Source organism: Cardiocondyla obscurior, linkage group LG12 (assembly GCF_019399895.1).
Source record: "Cardiocondyla obscurior isolate alpha-2009 linkage group LG12, Cobs3.1, whole genome shotgun sequence".
In the NCBI taxonomy this organism is placed as follows: Eukaryota; Metazoa; Arthropoda; class Insecta; order Hymenoptera; family Formicidae; genus Cardiocondyla; species Cardiocondyla obscurior.
In genome coordinates, this window is record NC_091875.1 from 6350649 (window position 1) to 6369198 (window position 18550).

The 18550-nt window shown below is 35.0% G+C and overlaps 3 protein-coding genes across 10 annotated transcripts in view; 2 read left to right on the top strand and 1 right to left on the bottom strand.

Moving 5' to 3' along the window:
• Atp8b (ATPase phospholipid transporting 8B) overlaps nucleotides 1-14348 on the top strand; it is a 47257-nt gene extending 32909 nt beyond the window's left edge. For 2 of the 8 annotated variants that reach the window (XM_070664743.1, XM_070664742.1), the window contains exons 3-15: nucleotides 3666-3724; nucleotides 3863-4075; nucleotides 4223-4428; nucleotides 4507-4662; nucleotides 4850-5492; nucleotides 6075-6254; nucleotides 6832-7573; nucleotides 7656-7848; nucleotides 8872-9023; nucleotides 9084-9436; nucleotides 9704-9929; nucleotides 10064-10299; nucleotides 10379-14348. In XM_070664743.1, the coding sequence (XP_070520844.1) occupies nucleotides 3666-3724; nucleotides 3863-4075; nucleotides 4223-4428; nucleotides 4507-4662; nucleotides 4850-5492; nucleotides 6075-6254; nucleotides 6832-7573; nucleotides 7656-7848; nucleotides 8872-9023; nucleotides 9084-9436; nucleotides 9704-9929; nucleotides 10064-10299; nucleotides 10379-10798 (3779 nt within the window). In that variant the 3' untranslated portion in view covers nucleotides 10799-14348. Of the gene's footprint in view, nucleotides 1-1855; nucleotides 2388-3665; nucleotides 3725-3862; nucleotides 4076-4222; nucleotides 4429-4506; nucleotides 4663-4849; nucleotides 5493-6074; nucleotides 6255-6831; nucleotides 7574-7655; nucleotides 7849-8871; nucleotides 9024-9083; nucleotides 9437-9703; nucleotides 9930-10063; nucleotides 10300-10378 lie in introns of all 8 variants that reach the window. The other 6 variants (XM_070664735.1, XM_070664736.1, XM_070664738.1 and 3 more) reach the window with 6 other exon arrangements.
• On the top strand, nucleotides 14335-15410 carry LOC139107295 (homocysteine S-methyltransferase-like). Its single transcript, XM_070664776.1, has one exon. The coding sequence runs from the start codon at nucleotides 14335-14337 to the stop codon at nucleotides 15322-15324; it is 990 nt and encodes a 329-aa protein (XP_070520877.1). The 3' UTR covers nucleotides 15325-15410.
• LOC139107300 (cyclic nucleotide-binding domain-containing protein 2) lies at nucleotides 15397-18419 on the bottom strand. Its single transcript, XM_070664781.1, has 10 exons — nucleotides 18220-18419; nucleotides 17800-17973; nucleotides 17460-17715; nucleotides 17248-17352; nucleotides 16993-17177; nucleotides 16658-16888; nucleotides 16506-16568; nucleotides 16096-16240; nucleotides 15837-16014; nucleotides 15397-15671 (listed from the first exon to the last, which is right to left on the bottom strand). Exons 1-10 carry the CDS (start codon nucleotides 18298-18300, stop codon nucleotides 15542-15544), a joined length of 1548 nt encoding a protein of 515 aa, XP_070520882.1. The 5' UTR covers nucleotides 18301-18419; the 3' UTR covers nucleotides 15397-15541.
• Between the last annotated feature and the right edge of the window lie 131 nt (nucleotides 18420-18550).

The window sequence follows — 18550 nt, forward strand, 5'->3', positions numbered from 1 at the left end:
ATGCAAAGATCGCGTACGAAAATCGAGATGATACATAAAGTATAAAATTATACAACATTATATGCATAAGTATATAAGTAATTTTTTAAACAATTGTTTTTGTCTTCACCGTCTAATCTAGCCAACTGTTTTGACTTCACTAATCAATATTCCGTTGCACTTTCTCGAATGCAAGTTTAATCTTGTTACACGTGGAATTACCATCGCGTGTAGCTTTGAACCAACTTGCAAGAATAAATTGGAGCATTTGAGCCAGTCGGTCGAACATTCGTACAGTTTGGTCAAGCATGCTCCGGACACATTTTCAATCGTTGCAACAAAAATTTTAACGTATTCAGATTGAAAATGCAAATTGACACAAGTGCTTAAAAATAAAAAAAAATCCTTTGAACGCACGTCTCTTCCAATCGAGAAGACGTATGAAATGATTAGATCTTCCTATTTTAAAATAGAAAACGTTTATCTTATAAAATTAGAAAAATTCGCGTTAACATGTGACTTTCTGATACCGAGCCGATCGCTAACGTAGACTTTGACATACACTTTCTCACGTGTACGTCACCCATGGAAGAGAAAAAAAAAAAAAAAAAAATCAAACGCGGCGGCGCACGGTCACAGCTTATAACGGCCAATAAAGCTCTTATAGACGTTCAACTTTATACGTTCATCGACGTGCTGAAGCTTTATCGCGAGTACCGGAAAAAGTCTCGATTCACTTTGTCCGTGACATGTTTTCACGCACGCTTGCCGTGCGATCTATACTCGTATGCGCCGCGCCGCTTTTCATGCGTTTTCTAGAACACTCGCGATCTTCGGGCTTTATTTCACGCGCCCTACATGCAAACGTTAAATTACTGGCAAAGTGGAGCGCACGCGTCGCGCGATTGTCCTTCGTCAAATCGGTGTCTCATCTGCAAAATTGCCTTGTAATTAATAAAAATCAATTCCTCCCAGAATGTCTAAAGTTGCCGCAAGCTCCGCTACTTTTACATTTAATTGTTAGGTATTTTATGAAGGATAAATATGTTTTTTAATTGTACATATTAATTGAAATGATTAAAATAGGGGTAGCTTCGCAAAAATATGCAATTGTTACATGCGCACACAAGAAGTAGATATATCGCAATAACTGAATTACTTTTCGAACCGTCGTTATGCACGCAGAATTATTACATTAATTTTTATTTTCGTGTTCGTAGTGTTCTATCATTCATAATTTTATTAGCCGCGATAAAAATTGGTTTATATTTGCATTAATCTCCTTCGTGGACAACTTTACGCCGTTCTCGCGCTTTTACGCAATCCTCGTAAAAATGCAATAGCGCAAAATGACGTTAGAGTCTCGCGAGGCTTCCCAAAGTGGCCGATTTCTTTTTAAGTGTCGACAAACAAGATCTGTAAAAGAGTGGTGATAAAGCCTATTTTTTTTTAATCCTATTTTATACTTGGAAAGTATCGAGTTTTATAATCTTATAAAAAAAATGAAGGTGAAACCCCCGGCCAGTAGTTTAACTGTATGTTGATGTAAAGTTAACTTGATTATCAAGTGCCAATTTTAATAACGGAGTCCTTCGATAATTTTCCCCGAGAGTTTCACGTCGGCGAAATAGTTTTTACATATCAACGTCGATCCTCCTCCATCCCTGCGTCTGTTGGGTTCCCCGGTCTTTTCTATGCGCGTCGCAGCTAACGAGAACTCTCTCGTCCTCGTCCATGACCGTGAACGTAAAGCTAACGTAAACGAACGAAAAAGCGCATCTATCGTGCCAAACGGCGTGTCCTCGACCGATCGTTCCTACCCGCTCTTGAACGTGATTCAAGTAACGTGAGCGTTCACATGTCGCGCGGCTGTAAGGTGAAGGACTGCGACGGCGAGGTCGAGTCGGCGGATGTGATGACCACGCGCCGAGGTGCCACGAGGTCAACGGCGACGACGATGTCCAGGAGCAGCGAGGCGGGCGGACAACGCAGATGCTCGACGCAGGAAGCCGAGGATGACGATGGCGGTGGTAGCAGTCGCAGGAAGCGGAAGAAGCGACGGAAAACCCAGCGCAGCAAGCAACTGCAGCTGCAGCAGCCGCAGTTGGAGGTGTCGACAGCCGGCAGTGGTCAACAGCGGTCGCACGCGACGCTCACCCTTGCCTCGTCGTCCGACGAGGTGGAGGCCGTGGGCGAGTGCTCCAAGAGGGACTCGTCCAGCAGCCTAGGCGGCGGCAGCCGGCACAACACCCTACGGGAGTCCCTGCTGACGGTGCTGGGGAAGCTGGTCATCTGGAAGGGCACCAGGTACCGTTCCGCCACCACCGCATCTTCCTCCTCGTTGGCGCCACCGAATTCACCACCCGCCACCGAGTGCATCGGTCGTAGCACGTCCTTCTTCTCCAGCGGTGAGTTCCCACGTACGAGATCATCGGGCAGTTTTCCCTGGGAGTCGCACCGCTGCTCGAGTCAAGGCTCTTAAGCGGCGTTTATAGTCGATACTCGCCGGGACAGCCGCGATCGCACGTGCGGCGATGCTTTTTCTTTTCTTTTTTTTTTTTTTTAATTTTTAATATCTATTTTATTTAAAATTCTTTAGCGCAAGAGACGAAATTTGACGATGTGAAATGAATGAAAAGCACACGATCAAGATAACGTGAAAGTAGCAATATACGTAGATCGTATTATTATACTTTCACGCTTAATTAAATTTCAAGTTTATTCATAAAGAAACTCCTTGCTTGATAAATTGTTGTTCAATTCTGCACGTTCCTTGTCTGTTGTACATCTCGCGTTTTACGTTATATTGGAAGGAATGATCGCGGGCTCCTTTCGCGCTGTCGCGTTTTGGCATCGACTATTTAATATGACATACCGCGTTAATGTCACGTTTTTTTTCTTTTTTTTTTTTACTCTAAAATCCATCGCAAACAATAGCGCATGTACAAGTTACGCAACGGATATGGGCGATCAATGTTACTGATTTTAGGTGTAATGCAAGTTTCAACGACTTATATACTTTATACGCCTGTCCAAGGCTCTGCACCTTGGGACATTCGAATGACTTATTAAATTCCATAAATAAGGAAAACGATGTACGTGACACCCACGTAGTTTTCACGAACACGTGACGCCGGGGTGTGCCTACTACGTAAGGATCGATTCAATCGTTCTTCGTGGTAATGCTGGTAGTGGACTTTGCCACACTTCGTATTATATGACGAGTCAACGATTAATAGTTTATCCATTTATATGGGACTGCCTCAGGAGATACATAACGTATAACAGACGAACGTAAAGCGATGTACTCGACTATGAGTCCGATTAACATAAAAAAAAAAAAAAAGAAAGATCCAGCGGTAATATTTTTCATTTCATGATTGTACATTTTTTTTTTATTCTCACGTATGTGCGAAACCTGAAAAATAATAGTTGATTAAAATAAATTAAACTTGCTCGATCGCTGGGTAAAAAAAGAATTTTGTTTTTCGTAGTATCTAATCGTTTATCGCAAGATCCGTATTTTTTTTTTTTTTTTATCACTGCGTTCTATACAAGACAAGATAACGAAAACTATTGTGCAATTTAATAAGAATCATTGATGCATCAAAGTTGCTTAATATGTTAGTTACCATGCAGATACGTTTAATATAATTATTGTATTTTTTTGTGTTTTTTTTTTACAGAAACAGAGAGGCGGATTCGCGCCAATAATCGCGAGTACAACTCACAGTTTAATTATGCGGTAAGATAAAATATCTTTTTGTATTACTACAAGTGTTGTTAAATTATAAAAATTAATTAAAAAATTTTTTTTTAATTGGATATTGTTGGAATTTAATGTGCGATGAATATAAACGCGAGTATATCTATTAATTTGCAGAATAATTACATCAAGACGTCCAAGTATTCGGTTCTGACGTTCCTACCATTGAATTTATTCGAGCAATTTCAACGGCTCGCTAACTTTTACTTCCTATGCCTGTTGGTGCTTCAGATGATCCCCGCTATATCCTCTTTAACCCCTATCACCACAGCCATACCGCTTATAGGGGTACTCACACTCACTGCCGTCAAAGATGCCTATGACGACTTTGTAAGTATTTTGTGATCGACATTTTTATTACTCTTACATTTAATAAAAAAATATTTATTAATTATTAAAGCAGATAAAAAAAAAATTATATACGGAAAATGGAATATGATTTGTGAAAGCCTAATATATTTTTTTTTTTATTTTTAGCAACGGCATAGCAACGATTCTCAAGTAAATAATAGGAAATCTCGGACATTGCGGGGTACTAATCTTCGTGAGGAGAAATGGTCGCAGGTTCAAGTGGGCGACGTAATTAGAATGGAAAATGATCAATTTGTCGCGGCGGACGTTCTGCTACTATCGACAAGTGAGCCGAATGGCCTCTGTTACATCGAAACAGCAGAATTAGACGGGTATCGATTTTATAATAATTATCACTGAAACGTGTAACTGTGTATCTATGAAGACGGTAATCTACAAATTTTGTGTAGGGAGACGAATTTGAAATGTCGTCAATGCCTGCCCGAAACTGCCGAGATGATGGATAATCACGAATTAATCGGCCAGTTCGATGGAGAGATCGTTTGCGAAACCCCTAATAATTTATTAAATAAATTCGATGGAACGCTAACGTGGAAAGGAAAAAAGTAAGATTAATACTATCGTACAACGAGAATTAGATTAGATAGAAAATATTCCGCGGAAGGCCTCTTACTGTTTTTTTACAGATATTAAAGATACTGATTTTTATTTTGCTTGTATCAAGTTTATCTATAATTACTATTTATCGACGATACTGCGATGTCATACTAATATGTTTTATAATTATTGCAGGTATGCATTGGATAACGACAAGATTATTTTACGGGGCTGTGTGCTTAGGAACACACAGTGGTGCTATGGGATGGTGATCTTTGCGGGCAAGGATACCAAATTGATGCAAAACTCAGGGAAGACCAAATTTAAAAGGACCTCTATAGATAGACTGCTGAATCTTCTCATCATTGGAATAGTGTTTTTTTTACTTTCCTTATGTCTGTTCTGCATGGTCGGCTGTGGTATTTGGGAAAGCCTTGTGGGCCGTTATTTTCAAGTGTATCTACCATGGGACTCGTTAGTGCCAAGCGAGCCTATTACCGGTGCCACAGTGATTGCTCTACTCGTGTTCTTTTCGTACTCTATTGTACTGAACACAGTGGTGCCAATCAGTTTGTATGTGAGTGTCGAAGTTATTCGATTTGTTCAATCATTTTTGATAAATTGGGACGAAGAAATGTACTATGCGCCCACGAAAACGCACGCTAAAGCAAGGACTACCACGTTAAACGAAGAGCTGGGTCAAATAGAATATATATTCTCCGATAAAACCGGGACGTTGACACAGAACATAATGACTTTCAACAAGTGTTCTGTGGCGGGCAAGTGTTACGGCGACGTCATTGATGAAGTTACCGGCGAAGTCATCGATTTGAGCGAGGTGAGTAACTTTTTCATTAATGCGAAGATTTCTGATGCTGACGACAGGGTACGTGCTACAACATAAATTTTTTATATTACTACAAAATTATATATAATTTGAAATAAGATAAATACGTTACCCGCATTATATTAGCTATGCTTCCAGTGTTGCGTGAAAAAAAAGTTGTTAGTCATATGCTTCGCTGAAAATTATTTGTTTTTATACATATAGAAGAGTTACATGCATCGTTACGTTATATATTATATTTTATTTATTACAATTACTTTCTCCGTTTTATTTTATCGTGAATTGTAGTCTTTGAATAATTATGCGAGGAACTATATAACGTCTTTTCTTTTTATAAAACTATGTTAAATTATTTCTAACTTAATATGCAATTAAAATTAGCATTAAAAATTTTTTTGCGCACTATTACATCCATACGTGATTTGTCAAATATTCCTGAATGTCTATATCGTGATTTTTATTTTAAATCATACATAATAATCGTTTAATATGCGAATATGATTTCGATTCGTGGTGTCGTATCTTTGCAAGAAATTTCATATACATCACTTAGCATGTGTGTGCTGCATGTAGACGGACAGAGCTGTTTTAACGTCGACGATGCAGTGGAAGAGCGGACAGGAATTCGTTCGTCCAGTTTATACACCATTAAGTGGTCCGAATGTACGTCTCCTGGAACAAGCAGACAGGGTGTCTAACACAACCCCAGAACCCGGCATCAACGGCAGCCCAAAGATTCCACACAAGTCTTCAGTACGCATGTTGATAATTAGCACATCTTGTCATCGATCATGAAATCTCTCACGCTATTGCTTCTATCTGTATTTTGTCATCGTTTTAGTATGTATCACGTTCCGTATCATTCATTTATCGTCCCACTAATAATTATTACCCATATTATCGATAATATCCTAAGCAATAGAAGCATCTCTTTACCTCGATCACGCTGAATAACTGTATCTGTGATGTTTGTGCATGCTAGAACTTAACACTATGCTATAAATTAGATAAATAAGCTATACCTATTCCATTACATCACACAAATGCAATGCTAAGGCTAATTTCTTTTGTACTTATTTTCTTATAACGTATATACTTCGATATAGCTAACAAGTGTATAACCAAGGTATCTTGCAACAAACATATTTTATAAAAACAAGGTACATTACTCCGAGTGTATGGTTCCTATAAAGCTTTCCATCTCTTTTTCCCTTCTTTTTTAACAGCAGCGGATCTTTGTTAATAATCTTAACTTCCTTTTTCATATTAACCTTGCGATAAATTAACGAAGTGCCAAATCTTTGAAAAATCTGATTTGTACATTTTGCAGACAATGCCACCTCTGGATTTCTCGTTTAACAAGGACTACGAACCAGATTTTAAATTCTACGATCCCGCACTGCTCGAAGCCGTGCGACGGGAAAACCAGGACGTTCACAGTTTTTTCAGGCTGCTAGCACTTTGTCATACCGTTATGCCAGAAGAAAAACACGGCAAGATCGAATATCAAGCACAATCGCCCGATGAGGCTGCTCTAGTATCTGCAGCTAGAAATTTTGGTTTTGTCTTTAAAGAAAGATCGCCTAACAGTATAACAATTGAAGTAATGGGAAAGAAAGAGATATACGAACTCCTCTGTATTCTGGATTTTAATAATGTGCGAAAAAGAATGTCCGTAATTTTGAGAAAAGATGGACATCTCCGATTATATTGTAAAGGAGCAGATAACGTTATTTACGAGCGATTGAAAAAAGACAGCGAGGAGATCATGGCGAAAACATTGGACCATCTAAATAAGTTTGCAGGTGAAGGCTTAAGAACCCTGTGCCTTTCCGTGAGGGATTTAGACGAAAGTTTTTTTAATAATTGGAAACAACGGCATCAAGAAGCGGCGTTAAGTCAAGAAAACAGAGACGATAAATTAGACGCGATTTATGAAGAAATAGAGAAAGACATGTCATTATTAGGTGCTACTGCCATTGAAGATAAATTACAAGACGGTGTACCTCAAACAATCGCTAATCTCAGTCTTGCTGGTATCAAACTTTGGGTATTGACCGGTGATAAACAAGGTAAGCTTTAAAATTATGTAAAAATGAAATAGCTCGTATTAATAGAATGATATTTTTATGCCAAATTTTTTAACTTTTATAGAGACAGCTATCAACATCGGTTACTCGTGTCAGTTATTAACGGATGATCTCACGGATGTCTTCGTAGTAGACGGCACCACTTATGACAGCGTTGAGGCGCAATTAGTGCGATATTTGGATACTATTAAGTCAGCTTCGACCCAACAGAAACGGCCGACTCTCTCCATTGTCACATTCAGGTGGGACAAGGAAAGGTCAGGCACATGAAAGAGACGGAGTACAACCTATCAACTTTTTCTATTGCTAATTCTAATTAACGCATTCTTGTTAAGAAAAGAAAAGAAAACTATCTCTTACACTGAATGTGCACTTTGTTTCATGTAATGCTTTCTATGTTTATACAGTCTTGGCTAAAAACTTTTCGTATTTAACTGCAGAGAACTCGTATGCTTCGTATCCAAGCTAGCAGATCTCGCAATGCAGTTCAAATTATAATCATTTTTAAAGAATGAAAATTCATTTTTATACATGGGTATTTTTGTTTTCGGATGATACAAGGATGCAATGAATTGTATTTTGCTAGTAGCTTAATTCATCATACGTGCATTGGTTTATATATGTCCCATTTTCTTTTACCCAAAGATCAATTTCAAAATTACAATCTGCATGCATATCCGATAATATATTCATATTCTCTGTATTTACAAAGCATTACAGAATTATTTTTCACTTCTTTTCAAAGATACCAATACTTGTTATTTTTTCTTGATAATATAACGATATGGCTATACTTAGAGTACTAGACTAGATCTACCTTTCCGAATCACTTCTGATATTTTGTCAGAGATATCCTACAATTTAGTAATATATATATATATAATATATAGTCATAGATAAATTAAGATTTATCATGATGCTTGATACTCACTCCTTCTCTTTCTGTATGCTTAATAATTAATCTTAGTGATAATATTTAACACAACTGATTTGTTGTTTCTGTCACGTTTTTGTATCTATAATTATTAATACGCACTGTGTATTGTTTATAATTAACGTGCATCATTTTTTAATGGCAAGAAATTCCGAATTTCCTGTTATTTTATTTATGATCATGATTTAATATCTCCAGTTTAACTTTTCTGTTATAACTGTGTTTGTTATAATTGTGAAGTAAAAAAATTTTAGAATTGAATTTATTTTATAAAAGCAGACTGTTATCCTTTGCGGGAAGAGATAACCACTGCATCTTTTGTTTGAAAGCCATTTTCTTTGCACAGCAGTGATACCGAATACAATCCTAGTAGGGACGAACAGGACGAGCACGAGATGGAGCATTCAACAGGATTTGCGGTAGTAATCAACGGGCATTCTTTGGTACACGCGTTACATCCGCAGCTGGAACAGCTTTTTCTGGAAGTGTCTAGCCAATGTAAGTAAAAATCAATTACGTATTTAAAAATAACTATTTTATGGCTCGAATCTTTTGCAGGTAAAGCTGTAATATGTTGCCGAGTGACGCCACTACAAAAGGCGATGGTCGTTGAGTTGATTAAGAAAAATAAGTCTGCGGTAACTCTGGCAATTGGCGACGGCGCCAATGACGTCTCAATGATAAAAACAGCTCACATCGGTGTCGGTATCAGTGGGCAAGAAGGATTGCAGGCAGTATTAGCCTCCGACTATTCAATAGGACAATTTAGATTTTTGGAAAGGCTACTTCTCGTCCACGGAAGATGGTCATATTATCGAATGAGTAAATTCCTTAGGTATTTTTTTTATAAGAATTTTGCGTTTACTCTTTGCCACATCTGGTTTGCTTTCTTTTGCGGATTCAGCGCACAGGTGAGCTCTATAAAAACGTAATTATTTTAATAACAAGCTAATAAATAATATAACGATAAATATAGCAATAATTAAAATATTAAAAAACGAATGATGATTTAAAGGCGAATATTATTCAATACTCCTTTGTAAGAGCTAACTCCGAAGTCGAGATTTTGAGCATGAATTTAGCTATCTTTCTGACATATTGTGAAACAAAGTGATACATATATTACACTTGATTAAAATTGATCGTATGTTTATCTCTTGAATATATTTTTTTTGCAGACTGTATTTGATCCTATGTACATTTCCGTCTACAATTTATTTTATACCTCGCTACCAGTCTTGGCGGTCGGCATTTTCGATCAAGATGTCAACGACAAAAACAGTTTAATGTATCCGAAACTATACGCCCCGGGACTGCAAAATTTGCTCTTTAACAAGAAAGAATTTTGTTGGAGCGCTTTACATGGATTTTACGCTAGTTGCGTATTATTTTTAGTACCATACGGTAAATATTTTACACAAGTTAAATTAATATTCTATACATGTTTAAAAATAATTGTTTTAATTTTTTTTTTTTTTTTTTTTTTTTTTTTTTAAATTAAATTTATATAAACGCTCAAATCTTATGTATTTCGACAGGAACATATAAGGACGGGGTATCACCTAAAGGTTATGTACTTTCCGATCACATGCTGCTGGGCAGTGTAGTAGCCACTATATTAGTTATAGTCGTAACTGTTCAAATAGCCCTCGACACATCGTACTGGACGATTTTCAACCACATTATGGTGTGGGGGTCGCTCATTTGGTATTTTATTTTAGATTATTTTTACAACTTTGTCATAGGTGGTAGTTACGTCGGTAGTCTCACGATGGTACGTATTATCGTCCTAAGTTTCTATAATTAAAAATATATTTAACATGTAATATTTAATTCTTAATATGTGTTTATAGGCCATGTCGGAGGCGACTTTTTGGTTTACTACAGTGATATCCTGTATAATTCTCGTGATACCGGTACTGTCGTGGCGATTCTTCTTCATGGACGTCAGACCGACACTGTCCGATAGAGTCAGACTGAAGCAGAGACTGGCACAACTGCGTTCTCGTCAAAGCCAGGATATACTGCGTACTCCGTCTACGAGACGTACACGGCGATCTTTACGCTCGGGCTATGCCTTTGCTCACCAAGAGGGCTTCGGCAGGCTTATTACATCCGGAAAAATTATGCGCAAATTGCCAAATGGTGCTGATTTTAAGTTTTCTATGCCGTTTACGAACAATGTTACGAAGCAGGTTAACGTTGCTACGACCTCACCAAAGGACAACAGCGCATCTAGAAATTCACACACGCTGGACACGATTAATTTATAATAATTTAAATGTTTTAGTCAACTCAACGGACACTAAAGTGCATGTAACTTGTAAGGTTCTCTTAATTTACTTAGTTACATGAAGATTAAGCCAAAATTGAACGCGTTAAATTTATCAATTCTGGTGTATCCCATTGAAATTGTGTTCCCAATATTTTCTCCTCATTTAAAAAAAAATATTTTTTATGTTAATAGAGGTACATACAAGTGATGTATTGTAGTATTCGAGAGGATCTCGTGAAGCATCGATGTCTGTGATTATGTTACATTTAATTTACATTTATTTATTTGAAAAATAAAATTTTGATCAATTAGAAACTATTACGATTTATAACGGATGCCTATGAACAACGATAATAAAATACAAATGTATGTAATTTTGTTAATGCATACATCTAACGCAATGAATTCCAGTGGGATACATTGAGTTACGCTATAATAGAAGTAGCATATGCTATTTACGTCTATACATTACTGTTAAGCATTTATAGATTTGTTATAATTATGACTTTAATGTTATGTATTTACATGTTCAATATTTTTTAAATAATATTTTTGCACTTTTTGCCAAGTAAGTGCACTAGATACTTGATTTAATATTTTGTTGACACAATGATTATGTACGTAAATAATGTTTTATGATAATTATATACTTGTATAGAAAAATAGCTTATGCTACGATATAGATTATCATGTTTTTAGTTGTTATAAAATTTCATATTATATGTAAAAACAATCTTAAGTCAATTTATGAATTATTTTTGATATTTTGCTCGATGAAAGTTGATAAATGATAATTATATATCTTGATTCTAAATATTAATACAACGTTGAACAACAAGTATTAGTAGAAAATACACAGAGGTATACGTTTTTTTTATTTTACCTAAAACTACAATATTAATTTTTTCCATTATTAATTATTAATTGAATAAATAAATTTTATTACGATTTATATGTGCGTACTGTAAGTAAAAACGTGTTAATTTATAATTTATTATAGAAAGTTGAAATAATTATTTTGTATAATTCACATATCTTAAAAAGATATTTATCTCATTAAAAACTTTAAATGAATTAAACAAATATGTTTTCAACATTTAATTTGTACTTCGTAACCCTATGGATAATTTTTGGTGTGTTTTATGAAAAATTATAGTATGAAAATCAATGCAGTAACGATGGAAATAATAATTTGCATTGTCATGCACTGTATATATAGTATTGTATTGCATAGAAGTGTCAAAATCTTGTAATATTCTATCTTGTATTATATATTATCCCTATATGAACATTATTATTGTAAAAACAAAAAAGAAAACGCGTTTACACGATATATTATAAGAATTATAGTTACATTGATAATTGCCTTTATAAAATATGAATATAACAAACAATTTAAAATATTGTATTATAGAATTGACTGTAAATATTTTAAAGAGATATATATACACATACATATATGTATATATATATATAATTATATTATATTAAGTGTTAAGTATACACATTTTTTAAAAGAAAGTAATATATAGATAGATTGATTTGAAATAATACGAAAATAGTAGCTATATTATATTACTATCGCGGATAAAGTTTGCCTTGGACTGACTATTGAATATATATTAAAGCGAAAGAAAATAGTAGTAAAACAATAGAGAATAACGTATTTCTACTTTTAATATTACAATGAAATTTAGAGAGAAATAGTTTGTACGGGGAACATACGTTCCACAATCAAACTATAATTTGAATGGAAGACATTGGAATTTTGGTTGCTTTGAAACATTGTGCCTAATCAAACTGCATATTTTCTCGAGTTCCGTGATATTTTGTTAGTTTAGATTTTGTTGTGTACACTTCGTTTTCTATGTCAGTAACAAATAATTATAAAATAAGTGTATTATTTCAATTAATTCCAGGCGCAGGCATTCAATAATTTACACCGCAGTTTTTTTTTGCATTACTTAATATGCTCATTTAAAGCTTACAATACAAAAGTTGATTCTTTTAAAGAAGTTTTAAAGTTTTTCTTTTGCTTATTATAAAACATTAAATATTTGGAAAATATTATATTTTTCAAAGAAAGTAAATTAATTCACGAAAGCACAATCTTTTAGTTTGTGAATACTAATCGAATTTTATATAATTCATCCCATTACTTGTTACAGACTTTTATTTCAACAAATTTTTCAAAGAAATTTTGCGTGTACTTCTACAATGAATTTAAATTATAAGTAATAAGACATGGAATGACTTTTACATGGTAAAGATGAATACTTACTAATAAATAAATGAATTGTAAGAAAATAATTTGGAAGATATATTTATATAATCTAAAAATGATATACTGTGTGGAATTGTATATTTCATCAATATTGAAACCATGCTGTCATAATATCTTCTTTGTATTGATGCATGTACAGACATGTTTCTTCTTTATATGTGAAAAAAAAAAAAAATAAAATAGTTGTATAGGTGTGCACATGCACAAGATAATTTTTTTGTAAAAAAAAGAAAAAAAAAAGAAAAAAAAAACTGATTTATATGTGCATTTATTTGAAAATATTTTATCTTATATTAACATGATATACATGTACTTCATCAACATTACTTGCAAAATTAAATTCTGAAATTTTAAAATGTCTTGTTATATTATGTGCTGTATAAGTTTCTGGAAACATTAAATAACTTTTATTTTAAAGAAACTAAATTAATTAATTTTTTTTTAACGCATCGGTATAACAAACTAACATAATTAAAAATGCTAAAATCTTTTTTCAAACTTTGCAGCGTTGAATAAACAACTTTTTACATTTCGCATGTTTGATTGACTTTGACATTAATCGTTGCGTCACAAATTATCAATTACTACTTGGCAGTTTTACCATGGCAATAATAATTATGATTAATGGTAACAGTTACATAATATAGCATTCATTAATTAAAGATTATTATTTCTTTTTAGCATTTTTTTTTTCCTTTTAATGATTGTACTCCAAATGCGTTACATATTCAGATTATATTCTGAACTTTACATCAAATTTGTTCGGTGCGAGGTCGAATGGTCAATTTAAAAGATAAACGATTATCTGAGCGTACTGCTAGACGACGTCTTATCAATATTTTTCTGTTTTCGCTATTCACAGATACTTAATAATAAACCGACGGAATTGCATCAGCGATCAGATAATGCGCGTGATGCGATGATCTGAAACTCATGCGCAATGCGAAATCCGGAAGAGCCAACTATTTGGTCGCGTCGATGACACGCACTTCTATGATGATTTACTATCAAAATGTGAGCACGATAACGATAAGTTATCCCAGTTCTCTCCGCGACGTGTACATATAAGGTTCCACCGCCGTACGTTTCTTCTAGTATCGTAAAACACATTAAGAGACTTGAAATGCAAATTACACGTCTGTATTTGTCGCAGTAAAATCTTCGATCGTTTCGTTACGCGATATCGGTCTTAACATACGGTGTTTATTTTAAGAGATTAAGCTGATAAGAAAAAGAAAAAAAAAAAAAAAATGAAAAGAAGAAACCTTACGTCGGTGATAAAAGTGCTGGACGGTGGTTTCTCCACGCAGTTATCAACCCATGTGAACGACAAGATCGATGGTGATCCTCTATGGACCGCGCGCTTCCTGACAACGGAACCGAAGGCTATCTTCGCGACACACTTGGACTTTTTGCGTGCCGGCGCCGACATCATAGAAACAAACACATATCAAGCTACCATCGATGGCTTCGTGAAGTACCTTAACACGACGAAAGAGGAGAGCCTCGAGGTTATTCGTAAGGCCGTCGATTACGCTAAAGACGCCGTGAACGTTTACGGTAAAGAGATAGAGAACGATGAAAGCGCGAAGAACCGTAAGCCGTTGATCGCTGGATCTTGCGGGCCTTACGGTGCCTGCTTGCACGACGGTTCTGAATACAGCGGTTCGTACTGCGATCACATCTCGCGAGAGTTCCTGATCGACTGGCACCGGCCCCGCGTACGCGCGTTGCTAGAGGAAGGTGTCGACCTGTTGGCGATAGAAACGATACCGTGCGTTCGCGAAGCGGAGGCTTTGATCGATTTGCTAAAGGAATTTCCGAATGCACGAGCCTGGCTGTCGTTCTCGTGTAGAGACGACGGGAAAAGCTTGGCGGACGGCAGCAGTTTTCAAGAAATTGCCGTGAGGTGTTACAAAAACGCCCTGCCTGGACAAATAATAGCGATCGGGGTGAACTGCATCGCTCCGCAATTCGTTACCGCTTTGCTACGAGATATTAATAGAGACAAATCGGATAATCTGATACCGTTGATAGTATATCCTAACAGCGGGGAAAAATATACAGTGACCGAAGGATGGAAGAAAGAAGGAGAAGTTATCAATTTGCACGAGTTTATTGGCGAATGGCTGGACCTTGGCGTTCGCTATATCGGCGGATGCTGTAGAACGTACGCTACGGATATCAAACAAATAAGACTCAAAGTAGATCAGTGGCAGACGCAAACGTGTGTAAATTAAACGACCGTCGAAAGAACAAGCGCGAATTATGTTAAATTGTACATAAAACATTGCATTGATAATAAAGCTAAATTTTTTTTTTTTTTTTTTTTTTTTTTAATGTATTTCTGAATATGTATACGCATTTCGATATATTGTATTAATTAACGTTGTTCAAAATGATATTAGTTTCATGTTATTTTATATTTTAAGTGGATAGGAACGAAGCGGGAAGTAGTTACAGGGTGGAATTGATATTATTTGTAATTCTGGTAGAATATGGCACGTCATGCATCGTCGTGTTGGTAGAAAAATGACCACGCCGTTGAATAACGTCTTTAACTAAATTGCGTTTATGATTCATCCATCTGAAATAAAAGAAAAAGATAATACAACATTTTCTACAGCTTGTCAAGTCGATTAATAATCAACAAGCGCAGAATATTACAGCAATTGTGTTCCCTGGCAATTAATTAAACTGAAAAAAAAAAAATGAATACGATTAGAATTATATTTAATGGAATTTATCGTACTTTCGACTTAAGAGAAACTCGTTAAATAATTGTTTTGTGGTTGGATACTTGGAATTCATAAACGATTTCACACGATTCCAGATATTGGCACGGTTGTGCTCCAGCAGCCAATAACGCGGGATAAGAAAGCACCGTACCGGCGTAATCGCCACGATTCTTCGACGAAACATATTCTCACCTAATTAAATTGATTTATTACGTTAGAACAGATTAATCGCAGGAGAAAGTAGCATCTGGGCCACATGATTTTTTTTCTCACCCAAGCCGAAACATGCGCCCCGGGAAAAGATACATATTTGCATGAATATAGTACGAACATCACTTGGATAATGTAGCTGAGATGTAACCGATGAATCTCGCATTAACATCGCCGCAATATCGGTAATTTCGTGCCAGCCTTTAACCTTGATTTTTATTAATACAACATTTATCAAAACACGTAAATCTGCTAATCATTCAGAATTATACTGATAAATAAAATCGGATTTATCGCGGTGCAATGCATTATTATTCAATTTTGATAAGTATTTATGACGAGCGAACTTTAATGTACGCTTTCCAGATTAATGCTTTAGAGTGAAATAAATTTTTAAAGCTACGCAGTTTGATCTAAGCAATTTTAATAAGAATAAAGGACTAAGAACAAATGCAAATATTGCGAATACTCACAACGTCCAAAAGTGAGGCGGTAACGATGCTCGATCGATCGACTTCGTCCTGCATTTTAGATCTCTGTAATATTATACGTAAAAAATAAAATTAATAAGTGTGTACAGGTTGATATAAGAGAATAAAGTTTTTTTTTTTGTCTTAATTCGTACTGGAATTGTTTCGTTAAGTTGGCTCGATTCAGGCTCGTCAGATTCAGGAATTCTGCTCGAGACATTTTGTATTCGTTTTTGTGGACCGTAATTTTCGACATCATATAATTCATATTGCGTTCCATGATAAGAAGAACGCTCGCGAACGAGCATGTGCTCGACAAGGCGACATTTACCGCTTAAAATAAAATGAACGTAATTCACCATGCCTTTTCCATCGCCTAACAAAATCTTTTAAATTATTTCCAATTAATTCGTTAATATTTCCTTGTTAAAAAAAAATCGTCGAACAATAAAAACTTAATTATAATTATTAAAAATGTCACGTTATTTACCTCGTTAGCTTTGAAATCTTTTAATTTGCTTAAAATACAACATTCACGTATTGTCTCTTCGTTCCACAGCTTGAAATAATCAAAATGGACCAATGCATCACGGAGAACGTCCCACTTTTCTGTCAAACTACTACGCAAGACGTTATCAAAGTCATCCCGCGCAATTACAAGCAAATCGACCGACGCTAAATTATGTTCATAAAAGAGAATGATACATATTAAGTTTAAAGTCTCTGTAGATTAATTTGCACTTACTTTTAGTGATTATTGTGGACGTTCTTGGTACCGCATGTAACAATGCAACTTCACCGAACATATCCCCTGAATGCATGACTCCCATATTTATAATTTCTTCGTCGCCTAACGAAAGATATTTTATATTATTATAGATTTTCTTTTCTTACTTGTAACATATTTGTAATAAAATTATTTTGCCACAAATGTAATAAATTCTGGTTTTATCTTACCCGTTAATTCATTAAGTATCACCTTCGATAAATTAATTTCACCATACATTATAAAGTGAAGGTTTTCTGCTTTATGATTCTGTCGAACGATCACCCGATCGGCCGGTAAATACTGATAAGTGCATATAGCTGCTAAGTTTTCTCTCAAGTCCTCTGAATGCTTTGTGAATGCATGAAACTTTGTTATAAGATCGTATATGTACGCTTTATCCACAGGAGATCTTTCAGACGGTCTAATTAATAGTATTGACCGATCCTAAAATTAGAGACATGATTTTCTTATATTTTTTTTAGAAAACTAAGATATTTTTATTTTTACGTCTTACACTTTATTAAATACCTTTAATGTAAGCTGCTTCTTTTCAGCTTTATGTTTCTGTTGAGCCATTTTAATATTGAACGTCACATCATCGCTGATTTCTTCAATTGTTGGTTCATCCGCGATCCATTCCTTATACTCCAAAACGCGTCGGACGGCCGATCGAAACAGATAACGACCTTTTAATCTGTCGAGCTAAAAAAAATCTTTCAAAAGCTTTATTATGATAGACCTCTATCTGAGATCTCATATTATTAATATCTTGAGGATGTTTTGCGCCGTCTGGGATATAATTAAGTTAATAAGTATAAACTTGTTCCTTAATTATTAAATAATTGTTTCAACTATTATTGAATATTATTAAAAATAGATATAATTAACAATTAAAGCTACTGTGTAAACGTAATCTATAAATACAGGTAATAATTTTTTTTCTCTTACCCTAATCAGAGTTTTCCTTGGTAATAATTTATATGCTAGTGAATGACGTAAAGAACTTTTTCTTGCTTTGTAGAGAGACATTATAATAGAAATGATTAAATTTAATTTTATGCACAAATTATCACCAAGTTCTTTGTTAATATAAAAATGATCGTAAATTGACGTTGAATATCGTTGATGAAGTCAATTGTTTGATCAATAATTAATTTATGTACCGTACGTACGTAAATGTAAAGGTATATTTTCACATGAACGATGGAACGGCTTATCAGGCTTATGGCTCTGTTACCCTGGAAACGATTCTTAGGTCTGTTGCGAGTTGATCGCGAAC